Below are 13,153 nucleotides of genomic sequence, written 5' to 3' on the forward strand. Positions count from 1 at the left end.
AGATCGCTGTTTTCCAGTCGTGTAGAGTTAAACTGATATTGTCATGAGCCCAGGAGACGCACTGCACGTGATGATGTGCTGTTAGCAAAGGAACTCGCATCTGTCATTTGCTGCCATAGCCAATTAATGCCAAATTTCACCACACTCGCCTAACAGATATGTTTGTTGTATGTCCCACATCGTTTTCTGCAGTTGTTTTATGCGGTATTGCTTGTCTGTCAGCACTGACAATTCTACACGAAAGCTGCTGCTCTTGGTCGTTAAGAAAAGGCCATGGACCACTGCATTGTCAGTGGTGAGAGGTAATGCCTGAAATTTGGTATTCTCAGCACACTCCTGACACTGTGGCTCTCAGGATATTGAATTACAATTTCTGAAATGGAATGTCCCATGTATCTATCTCTAACTAGGATTCCGAATTCAAAGTCAGCTAATTCCCATCGTGGAGCCATAGTCACCTAGGAAATCCTTTCATGGGAATCATCTGAGTACAAATGACAGCGCTACCAATGCACTGCTGTTTTATACCTTGTGTACACAATGCTATCACTATCTGTATATGCGCATCTCCTTTCTCACGACTTATGTTACCTCATTGTATGATTGACATGAAGATTAAAATGTTCTTGGAGCAATAGTCCACAACTCTCAAGTGGGGAGTGAGCTCAATCATTTGCTCTTTTGCACACAGCTTCATTTCAACGTTCAATAATTCCCATTCACATTAATGTGCTGTACTCTTTATAAGAAGTGAAAATTTGTGTTTAGCTTTGAGTTGCGTGATCCATATTCTTTTCATACAGTATATATGATGGATTTAATGGAACAGAAAACTTAATTCTGAGCAACACTTTTACAATTCCAAAAAGTATTAGTCTTGTTTGTCCTCAAACATTCAGTCTAAATTGTACTACAGCAATGTGAATTTTCCTTGGAGTGAAACAGTGGCAACTCTAGGTAGAAATGTCGAAAGTGTAGGAAAAGGTAGATTGCTGCTTACTGCAAACAAGACATGTTAAGTTGCAGACACCTGCAATTAAGATATGTACATCAAGCTTTCTGCTACAGCGTTCATCAGCAAAAGACACACACACACACACCTTTCATATCCCAAAGCAGTACCTTCATGCATGTATGACTGCCAACTCCAGTATCTTGGGCCAGAATGCAATTATCACATGGGATCCTAGCAGCAGTCTGGAGGAGGGAAGAGGAAGGTGTGATAGTGTACAGGTGGGGGGGAGATGAATGTTGTCTGGCGGAGTGTGCAGGGTTTGGATGACAACAGGCACAGTGTCAGGGGATTGTAGGGCAGGGATGTGTGTGTGTGTGGGGGGGGGGGGGGGGGAGGGGGGGGGGAGAGGAGTGGAACAGGGAAAGATGGGTAGGTGCATTGGCAAAGGGTGGGAGATGAGAATAGGGAGGTGGTGATATGACACACTTGCCCTTCTCATGTTTTGTAGATACAGGGTCAAACAAAATGTGACAAACATTAAATTCTGAAAGCAGGATTCATTAGCAGTGCATAAGAGAATGTTGGAACACAAGAGTATTCAAAGATCAAATTACCGACTGCATACCAAACAAGACCTGAAAACATGATGATAGGGAATCAACAATGAAATTTATCAGAAAGCAGTGAAGTGGTGAAGGTTACTGATTACAAAGAAGGGATAAAACATCCTGAAAGGACATATGCAAAAACAATTGCCAGTAATGATAAAAAAAACATTAATACAGACAAGAAAGAAGATGGAGGGGGGGTGATGAAAATCACGAGCACAACCATATATATTACTGTATTTGCATGAGTATAGGCCACACCTCAACTTTTGACACGAGATTATAGCAAAAAGTAAATCTCAAATATAAGCCACACTACTAAATTTACGAGAAAGTTAAATTAGACAGTACTCTGAGTTGCATCTCTCCCTTTCCAATTCCTGGGTTAACTGCTGGCAGAATAGAATCGTTACACTAAAATCTTAAGCTTCACCTGCTCTGCCACTAGGTGGCAAACCATCTGCACCAGACTTTTACTTGAGTGTCATGAAAGCAGCAGATTTATCGGGAGGTGTAAGGAAGTTGAGGGTGACAGAAAAGTTGATCTTTTGTTTGTGAGTGACTATGGAAAGGAATGTACTAGTGAAAGAGTGAAATTTGAACTTCAAGTTATCAGCTACAAAAAACAATACTGAAAGCTGAATGCAGATTTGATGTTACGAACACAAACCTATTCATTGGTAGTGTATCTCAAAAAGTCAATATGCACTTTGAGAACAAAAATGCTACTTTCCAGATATGGAAAATGACTTGCTTGTTTTTGTAATTCAAAATAGGAAATGTTTCTATGCCTTTACAACAAAAATGATTCAAACTGAAGGCTGCAAGATAGCATGCAAAAAAGTTTTTGCCAACAGAGTTTAAAGTTTCATTTGGGTGAGTCTGGTAATTTATGCAATGAAATAATCTGTGCGTTGCAGAACTAAAACTGTGGAAAAACTGCCTCAGCCTTTAGGAAACAGCCTGGTATCTTTTCAGCATTATGTAATCAAACTTTGATGCAAAAATTATGTGCTTTCCCAGATAGGGAATGCAGACAAAATTCAGGTCGATTTCAATATGCCGGAAGTACTGCAGTAAATAACTTAAAACGGGAATGTAGTGTGCAAGTACGTAAATGTGGTACTGAAAAGTATTTGTGCACAGTGATGTTAAACATTACAGCTGATTGACAAAAATTGGTGTCATACATGGCTTTTAATCTAAAACCCCTCCCTAAGGAAGAAACCTTCCCAGTTGATACCATTACCATTTTAAGAGCCCACAGCAGTGAGTGGATGACAGAGGAACTGGTCCTAGACTGGATTTCAGCAGTGCGGAATAAACCCCCTGGAGCTCGTCTTCACTCAAAATCAGTGTTTGTGCTGGATAGTTTATGCTGGCACACAGGTGACTGAGTAAAATAAAACCTGACAGTAAAAAACTGTTATCTAATGATTATTCCTGGTGACATAAGTTTGTTGCAGCCTTTGGGTGTGATTATTAATCATTAATTCAATGCTAGTATAACACAGTTCTATAGAGGAAACATAATGAACGATGCAACTGTGATGCCAAGAGGTCATTCACAATATGCTTTCGCGTCAGACACGTGCCACTGGATTTTGGCTGCTTTGGGGTTGACATCAGTAGAACTTGTCATGAAAAGTTTTAAAAACCTGAAATTTCCAATAATCTTATGGATTTGAAGATGACCTAGTTGGTGTTAGTGACTGAGTAGCGTTTTTGATTATCTAGTGAGGGTGAAGAATCAGATGCTGGTGAGGCTGAGAAATGATTATGCTTGAATTGGGTGAAACTTATAGTCTAGAGTAAATCTGCTCCATTGTGTGATGCTTCTGAATGTATTTTGTAGTAGCAAAGAGTAGCTTCACTTAATACTTACAGTTTAGGAAAAGGCAGATTGTTACTTACCGTAAAGACGACACGTTAAGTTGCAGACAGCCACAATAAAAGAAACTTACATAACCCTTTTGGCCATAGCCTCCTCCTGCAAAGAGAGAAACATTCCATTCGTAAACATAAGCCAGCACACCTCTTGCACACAACCACCAACTCCAGTATCTCACACTGGATGCAAGCAGCAGTCTGGTGGGGACGGGGAAGGGGGCGGAATGATAGTGTATAGTTGCATTCTAGACCAAGGTGCTCATGTTGTGAGGTGTGATTGCTTGTGTGTATGAATGGTGTGTGCTTCTCTTCTGCTGTTGAAGGCTATGGCCAAAACCTTTATGCATGTTTTTTAATCGTTTCTGTCTGCAATTTTACATGTCTTCTTTAAGGTAAGTAGCAATCTGTCTTTTCCTACATTGTTGATACTCCTACATACCGTTTCCATTGTTTCTTTAAATACATCAAATTTAAACCATATAAAATTAAAATACATATAATGTTTCTGTGATTTGTAACTCCATGTGTTATGTACATCAGCTTCTGTTTAGGAGCACAGAGATGTGTTAAACACATTGTTCTCTGCTAACAGGCTGGCTATGTTTGCAGTGCTGAAAGAGCTGTTGGTACCGACTGAGGCTATTCAGTTTATAACCACTAATTCACATCAGTCGCAGTACTGTGGCTCCTTAGAAAGTGAATAAGTTGTACGGACAAGCTGACATTTTTGAAAACCAAAGTCACTTTCCTGTTTTCAGAGCAGCTGCTTTATTAAATTTTTCTATCCAGAAGATGGGAGGAAATGTCATTTTGAAATTGACGTCTTATGATCTGAGAGGGGGAAAATCTCAATTTTTGGCTGCACCATGACTTTTCGAGCCAAAATTCAGGAAAAGTACAGCCTAAACTTCTGCAAGGTCCAAGTTGATGGTTGCCTTTCTAACAGCTTACAGCAGCAATAAGAATTTGATTTTCAACATTCCATATAATTATCAATCAAATTAAAAATTTAAAATGCCATATTAATTTAATCATCAAGAGGTATAAACTTACATTAAATGTTTAATACAAGTAATATACAGTTAGAAACTGTGTATATGTCTTGAGGCAGTATAACTCATGGCACACAAATTACCCAGGCTGTATTCATCCAGTATTTGTTAATGACAGCACTCATCCATCAGCACTCAATGCAAATCAAAGAGACAGGAGATAGTGTGGGGATCAGAGGCAGGGAAAAAATAAGCAAAAAAGAGAGGAGTGGGGAAATATGGATGGGTGCACTGGCACAGTGTAGCAAACGGAGGATGGAAGACAAGAATGGGGAGATAAGAGAGGAGATGGAAACTGTTGGGAGAGGGTGTGGGGACAGTGTGTTACTGTAGGTTGAAGTCGAGATAATTATGGGAGCGGAGAATGTGTTATAAGGATAACCCCAATCTGGGCAGTTCAGAAAGCTGGTGGTGGTGGAGGGGAGGATCCAGATGTCCCAGGAAGTGAAGCAGCCATTAAAGGCAAGCATGTTACATTCAGCTGCATGTTGTGCCACAGGGTAGAGTACTTTGCTCTTGGCCACAGTTTGGCAGTGGTTGTTCACCATGGCAGACAACTGGTTGCAATCACACCAATATAAAAAGCTGTTCAATGATTGCAGCACAGCTGTAAAGTAAAAGGCTGGTTTCACATGTGCCACTGATAGGGTAAGATAAACCTGTGACAGGACTGGAATACAAAGTGCTGGATGGGTGGGTTGTGCAGATCTTGGACCTGGGTCTTCAACAGGGTTATGATCCTTGTGGCAAGGTGTTGGGACTGGGGCTGGGAGTAGCATAGGGATGTACTAGGATGTTGTGGGGGTTGGGTGGGTGACAGAACACAACTTAAGGAGGAATGGGAAGTATTTTGGGTAGAAGGTTCCACATTTCAGCGCATGATAGGTAATCAAAGCCGTGGGGAAGGACTTAGTTCAGCTGTTCCAGGCCGGGATGGTTATGGTTGATGAGAGGGACACTCCTTAGTGGGTGGTTCTGGGAGGGGGGTGAGAGGAATTGGCACAGCAGATCTGTTTGTGAACCAGGTGTGGGAGATAGTGTCATCTCTGAAGGCCTTGGTGAGACCCTCGACTTACAGAGCAAGGGAGTTTTTGATACTCCAGGTGGACAGGCTGTATGGGAGGGATTTTTAGTGTTAAACAGATGACAGCTGTTGAAATGCGGGTACTGTTGGATGACAGCTGTCGAAATGTGGGTACTGTTGGTGGGTTTAATGTGGACAGGATGCAGATGGATATGTCAGACAGAAGTTGGTCAACATCTAGGAAGGTGGCGCATTGGGTGAGGAGGACCAAGTGAAACGGATGGGAGAGAAAGTCTTGAAGTTGTGAAGGAGTGAAGATAAGAGAGTCTTGGTTCTGAGTTCAGATCATGAAGGTATCAGTAAACCTGAACCAGACTAGGGGTTTGGTATTTTGGGAAACTAGGTGTGCTCTAGAAGGCCCATAAACAGGTTGGCATGGACAGGGTGCCCATGGCTGTGCCGCAGATTTCTTTGTATACCTTTAATTCAAAGGAGGAGTAGTTGTGGATTAGGATGAACTTGGTTAGGTGTATGAGGAATGAGGCAGTGGGTTTGGAGTCTGGAGAAGGTTGGGAAAGGTAGTGTTCAATATCGGTAATACAATGCGCAAGAGAAATGCTGGAGTATGAGGGGGTGGTATTAACAGTGAAGAGTAGGTGTCCAGGAGATAAAGGCATTGGGATGGCGGACAGTCGGTGAAGAAAGTGGTTGGTGTCTTCAACGTGAGAGTCTAGATTATGGGTAATTGGTTGGAGGTGCTGGTCAGTGAATTCTTTCTGTGGGGACATAATAATCAGCCACAATGTGACATGCAGGATTGATGGGTTTGTAGATTTTGGGGAGCATGCAGAAGGTGTGTGTGTGTGTGGGGGGGGGGGGGCATCTATCATAAGGGTGAAGAACAAAATGGATTCAGGAGAGAGGTTCTGGGAAGGCTCTATGGCATTAAGCATGGATTGCAGATTTTGTTGGACTTTCGGGATGGGATCACTCTGGTGGAGTCTATATGTGGAGTAGTCAACTTAGCCTCATCATCCTTCCCCAGGTCCCTTCCTCAGAACTACTTTTCAGTAGAAAAAAAGAGTAGCCATACATAACCACAAAACAAATCCTGATATTATCCTGTCTGCAGATGAAGGTTCCACCACTTCTGTTACGAATCACAGTGAGTACCTGGCGGAAGACCTCTGCCAATCATCTGACTACTACACCTGTGAACTCTGCCACAATGATCCCATCCCTCATGTCCAACACAATCTCCAGTCCCTGCTTAAAGCCTTAGGCCTTTCCCAGAAACTCTCCACTGAAACCATTTCCCTCCTCATCCTACCCCACACCCCCACCTTCTACATGGTCCCCAAAATCACCAAGCCCAACAATCTTGGACACCACATTGTGGCTCGTTATTGTGCCCTCACTGTAAGAATTTCGGCTCTCGCTGACCAACACCTCCAACCTACTGCCCATAATCTAGCCTCCCACATAAAAGACACCGACTCTACATCATCCCCACACCCCTTTACCTCCTGAATCCCTAAAACCCGTAACTACTTCTCCTTCGATGGGAGGGTATACAAACAAATTTGCGGCACAGCCATGGGCACTCACATATCATCCTGTGCCAAACTGTTTATGGGCCATCTAGAGGAGACCTTCCTAGCAAAACTCAAGTCTGGTTCAGGTTCACTGATACCACCACCACCACCTGGACTTAAGGCCAAGACACCCTATCTCTGTTCCTTTGCAGCCTCAACACTTTCTCCCTCATCCACTTCACCTGGTTCTTCTCAAACTAGTGTGCCACATTCCTAGACTTTGACCATCACCTTTCTGGTGGCTCCATCCGCACCTCTCTCCACATGAAACCCAACAACAACAATACCAGCATTTTGACAGCTGCCATACATTTCACGCCAAAATATCCCTCCCTTACAGCCTGGCAACCCAGGGATGATGATTCTGCAGTGACAAGAACTCCCTTGCTAAGTATGCTGAAGGTCTCACCAATGCCTTCAGACAGCCACACTATCCCCCAGACCTAGTCTGCAAATGGATCTCCTGTGCAGTTTCCCCCTCAAACCCCCAGTCCCCCCAATCTCCACCTCCTCCCCCCCCCTCCCCCCCCCCCCCCCTCCAAGAACCAGCTACAAAGGATTGTCCCATCATCAACCCGTACCACCTCAGACAAACAACTGAACCACATCCTTCACCAGCGCTCTGATTACCTGTCATCATACCCTGAAATGAAGGACATCCTACCAACATACTTTCCACCCCTTCTGAAGTGGTGTTCCGTCACCCACCGAAATTCCACATCATGTTAGTCTATCCCTATGCCACTCCCAATCCCAGTACCATCCCCTTGTCACAAGGATCATAACCTTGCAGAAGACCCAGGTGCAAGACATGACCAATACAGCACTTCCTATTCCAGTCCTGTCACACGTTTATCCCATCCCATCAGCAGCTGGACCACCTGTGAAAGAAGCTGTGTAATTTACCAGCTCTGCTGCAGTCAGTGAACAGCCTTTTATATTGGTGTGACTACCAACCAGCTGGGTGCCAGGAAAAATGGCCACTGCTAAAATGTGACCAAGAGTAAAGTTGGCCACCCTGTGGTAAAACATGCAGCTGAACATGACACAGTTTATTTCAACGGTTGCTTCACTACCTGAGACGTCTGGATCCTCCCCTCCACCAATAGCTTTTCAGAACTGCCCAGATTGGAGCCTCTGTCATAGATAGCTGTGCCTAATAAACTGTTGCTATAACTGTTATGATTGCTGCTTGTGAAGTGGGTAGGTGTCGTTATGGCATTGTTGATATGGATATCGCTATAAATGTATGCATGTCCTGGATTGTTTGATGTTAGGAGTGAACAAAGCAGTAATTGTATGCCTGGCCGTCAATGTAGATATTATCCCAAATTCACAACTGTAGCTCTCTTCTAATGTTAAACTATTTTCCTTTAGGTAATAACATTCCTTGCCTCATTTGTTTAGCTTAGTAGAATGGTCTGGTTCTTTAGCTGAGAATGAACTTTGTGCCATATAAACAGCTCATTACAAAGGAAATGTAAGGCCAGATAGTTTAACTTGCAGGAAATAGCTATAGAAAACCTTTCAATATTGATGCATTGGCAGTCCTGCAACTCTTGTTCCCCATCACTGAGCTTTAGGGCAAGTACTTAATTTTCATTAAGTTCTAGAAGGAATTGCTTTGTGAAACACTAAACATGCACTGTCAGTAGCATGAAAAGGATAGATTGAATGTGTAACAGTCATTTTGTTGTCCTCGTCTGCCACGCAGCTCAACATGTCATCCGTATGGAGAGCAGCAATCTATCCTTTCCATAATAAATAATACATTTCACTGTTTAAAAGTGTACTGACATATTTGTTAAATATTAATTGTGTATTGATTTAGAATTTTGTGCCCTTCAAACTGTTGGTTTGAGGTTAAGTGTGTCTCATTTTTCTCCTCAAGATTACTGATCATAATCACGTATTTCAGGTAAGGTGGAAAGCTGTCGGAAAGAATTACTCTTCAGCACTATGTATCCCATAGTTATTAAACGTGGTTTAGAACTTGAATGTCGTACTAAGAGTAGAACCTGAACATCTCCTTCTGCAATGCCTTGTGACTATTGTAATAAAAGCATTTCCTTTAAGGATAAGTTTGAAGTCCATGCTAAGGCATAGTTTCCATACATCAGGAAGTTGGCACATTGCTGATAGTATCAATATGTCATTGTAATTTTTCACATATAAGGATGCCTGTTATTCATATGTATGCAGTATGAAGGAAAACAATACCCATGCAAGGGCATTTATACTTCTATTTCAGTAACTGATTTTAGCACAACCTTTCAGCTTCAATTATATAACTTTTTCTATATTTTTCTATCTTTTAGTTACTTTCTGCATTCTTTAAAGTAAAGGAAGAATCACACTTTTTCACTTTCATTCAGTGCATAATAAATTTGGCATTGCCAAAATGGCTTGTGGAATTGGAAGAATTATTTTGTTGCAATATTTTTCTTTCAGATGATTCTGACTTGAATATTGTCATAGACAAGGAAAATTTCACAATTGCCACACCCATGCACGAACAAGGTTTTGGTTATATCTGGGCTGGAGCGAGAGCCTCATATGGCTTTACATCAGGGAAAGTGTGTTATGAAGTGAAGGTATGTGGAAAAAAGTTTTTGCTGTTTGTACTGTTATATATGCTTTTGTAGTGCCATTTAACTGTGCAACTGTTTTACAGTTGTAGAAACTTCCAGGATAACTTTGTACTGACCACTGCTTGAATTCCATCAGTTTGTATATTATAGCAGCAGCAATCTGTCATTTAGGTACATACTGACAGACATTAATTAATGTGGCATAGAGAAGATATTTGTGGATGTTTTAGAAACTGCAAAGTCGCTATAAACATTTTCTGTGGATCGGTATTACCTAGATATCATTTTTGTGATGGTACAACTGTTGGTAACTGTAAGATCGGCTAAATTATTGATACCAGTGGCCAAGAGAGGTGACAATAAGTGACTCGCTTCTGAAGAAAGCTGCTAGTGTTAATTCAAAACAGCTGTGTTCCTCAGAGATCGTGGGAGACAGAAAAGATAGTTTGATAAAGGGGTGGGAAGGAAAGAGTGTAGGTTTGTCTGTGCCTAAACAACTTTGTTCTGCACCAGTTTTGCCCACCAGAATTGCTCACATAAAGGGTCAGTATATCATTCAAATTGTGTGTGTGGAACATTGTCTTTGCATTGCTTTTTATTTAGCATTGACCACTACTAAACCGGTTGTACACATGGATATACAGAACTATTGCCTGCTTAGGAGACAAATAGACAATGATGAATGCACCACTGTCAACACTGGTGGATGTGGTTAACCTGCAAGTAAGGTGGCTTCAGACCAGTGTGCTCCCTCCAGTTAGCTTTGGTGTTAATGTATAATGTAATGAGCAATCAGAGGTGGTTATTTGATGGGAACAATTGCAGAGGCAATGCACTGTTCCTGATCTGTGCACTACAAATGACTGTTTCTGGTGCTCTCAAAGGAGTCCATGAGGAAACAGGAGGCACTTGTTTGGTGAGAGAAGAGGGCAGAATTGCACATTTTGTGTTGTAATAGAATGGGATTGATGAAAATTCCTCACAAAGTGGCAGCAGAGGGGCACATACTTAAAAGTTAAATTAATGTGCACGCTTTAGAGACAGTAGCTCCTTCTGACGGAACAGTTGAAGGGGAAGGAAGAGGAATAAAGGAAGAGAACTGGCAAGGTTTAGGAAATGAGGTGAATTACAATAATGTTATCCATGAGTCATCATGGGAGACTTAAAACATGGAATGAGAAGGAAAGAGTGATTGGTGACTGCACTGGACAAGATTTGAAGACGTGAGTTTAAGGTTGGAAGGCAGGACATCAAATGTTAAAGGGTTCATGTTGTTGGTTGTAAAAGAATCAAATATGTCGCCCTGTGATACTCTTCTCGCTAACTTTCAACTTGATTATTTTCAGACGGTTGCCTTTCCTTAGTTCTTTGAAGCAGGGGACCTGCTATGCTGTGCCACTTCTTGTACTGAGTTACCTTCTTCATCTGCAGAGTGTGAACGGCTGTAATGACTCACATCTACACTAACTCACTATGAAATGGTGCAACTACTTTTTAAAGAACTATTCTGTATTTGGTTGTTATCATATTTAACGTTTTCGTTTGGTGACAAATCATTTATTATTCAGAACATCAGAGAATGACATTTTCCTTAGCTTCTTTCAATTGTTTCTGCAGGCGGTAACATTGGCAGCAGACATACTTGTTCTGTGCTTTCAAAAACGACCAAGCTGTGATGCCAAACTGTAAATGCCACCTCCACAGCAGGTGGGGACTTTCCACAGCACCACTCTTTGCGGGTGGCCTGTGCTCATGCATCTCCCATTGTCCCTGCACAAATCGAAATCAGAGTGCACAACATGGAAAATTATCTAAGTATTAACTACACAAGCAGTGGTTTTACATAAACACCTTTAATTTGATTGCAAGGCAGAAATGGAACAATGTGCTACACCTCAAGTAATAAATATGATGGAGATTACTGACAAAAAAGTTGAGGGCAGTGTATGTTGTTGACAGGTGAGGTGGGGAGGGGGAAAGATAGACGGGTCAGAAAACTAAAAGGGACTGAAAACAGGAAGAATTAATGACAATAAATACTGAGACTGAAGAAATTACCATAGGGTAAGGTGAGGTAGTTGTCAGACAAGACATGTAATGCCAGTTCCCACCTGCAGATTGCTGATAAACTAGTGTTAGGGAGAAGAATCCAGATGGCACGTATGGTGAAACAATCACCATGGTCATGTTGTAAAGCATGCTCTGCAAGAGGATATTGTGTGCTGCTAGTTTACACCCCATGTCTACATCCATTCATCCTGACTTATAACTAGGTGTAGTTGTACAGTGTAATAGACTGAAGCTAGTACACTGTGTCATTTCATTAGTGGCTCTTTCTTAGATAGTATGTTTTTCCACCTACAGGGCTGCAATAGATTGCGATAAGAGGGAGCATAGGACAAATCTAACAGTGAGGATGGTCACAGGGTAGGAGCCATAGGGCATGACATGGAAAGGATGACAACTGTGAAAATTTAAATACTGTTGTTTGTTAGTAGTTTCAATGTGAACTGAGGATGTAGCAAACATCGAGGGAAGTGGCATGGTATTCGGAAAAGGACCATTTGAAATTTAAGTGGGAGAATGTATTTGGAGATCCCAGGAATTTTGATGGGTTTGCCTCACCTGAGTACCTATGGCAAAGATGTCATCAAATGTATTTGAATCAAACCAGGGGCTGAAGGCTTGTGAATCCCTGGAGAACCAACTCCAAGCAACCCGTGAAAAGGATAGCATAGAAAGGAACTGTCATGGTTCCCAGGGCCTTACCCCTGATCTGTTGGTATGTCTGCCCCTCGAATATAAAGGGGGTGAAGGCAAGTATAAAGTCAACATGAGTAGGATGGATGTTGTAGGTCTGGAATCAGGCGGGCTATGGTTAGGTAATGTTCAGCAGCAAAAAGACCATGTACACGGGTTGTGTTGTTATAGAGGGAGTTGGCAACCATGGTGGCAGGAAAGGTGTGTGATGGGAGTGGAACAGGTACAGATTCAAATTATCTGGTAAGTGGTTGGTATCTTTGATATAGAAGGGATATCTTTGCACTGTAGGTTGCAGGCAGATACATGTTTGGTGGGTGCTTTGAAGCCAGCGACTATGGCATGGCTAGGATGAACGGGTTTGCAGACCTTAGGAACAATGTTAATGGTGGAGATATGTGCTTTGGTTTGGATAAGAAGTTATATGGATTGAGGTGTTAATCCTTGAGAGGAGCCTGAGATTTGAAGGAGGGATTACAGGTCAGTTTGTATTACAGGGATGGGATCTTGATGGCAGATGCTGTACTTACAGCCAGATCAGAATAACAAAATGATCGACAACGATGCACAGCTGAGTGTGGAAGAGGGTGTTGTGGGTTTGCCAGTGCGCTTGCCTTAGCTCACACGCATGCGTTACCGCAGTATCAGAAACAGCTGTGTGTTTGCTTGCTGGACTGC

General features: G+C 42.1%; 1 protein-coding gene across 1 annotated transcript in view; it reads left to right on the plus strand.

Moving 5' to 3' along the window:
* LOC126457350 (heterogeneous nuclear ribonucleoprotein U-like protein 1) overlaps nt 1-13,153 on the plus strand; it is a 132,632-nt gene that overhangs the window by 38,610 nt on the left and 80,869 nt on the right. Inside the window, exon 5 of the mRNA XM_050093577.1 lies at nt 9,576-9,718. Coding sequence (XP_049949534.1) covers nt 9,576-9,718 — 143 coding nt within the window. The remainder of the gene's footprint in view (nt 1-9,575; nt 9,719-13,153) is intronic.

The sequence above is a fragment of the Schistocerca serialis genome, chromosome 2 (assembly GCF_023864345.2).
Source record: "Schistocerca serialis cubense isolate TAMUIC-IGC-003099 chromosome 2, iqSchSeri2.2, whole genome shotgun sequence".
Taxonomy (NCBI): domain Eukaryota; kingdom Metazoa; phylum Arthropoda; class Insecta; order Orthoptera; family Acrididae; genus Schistocerca; species Schistocerca serialis.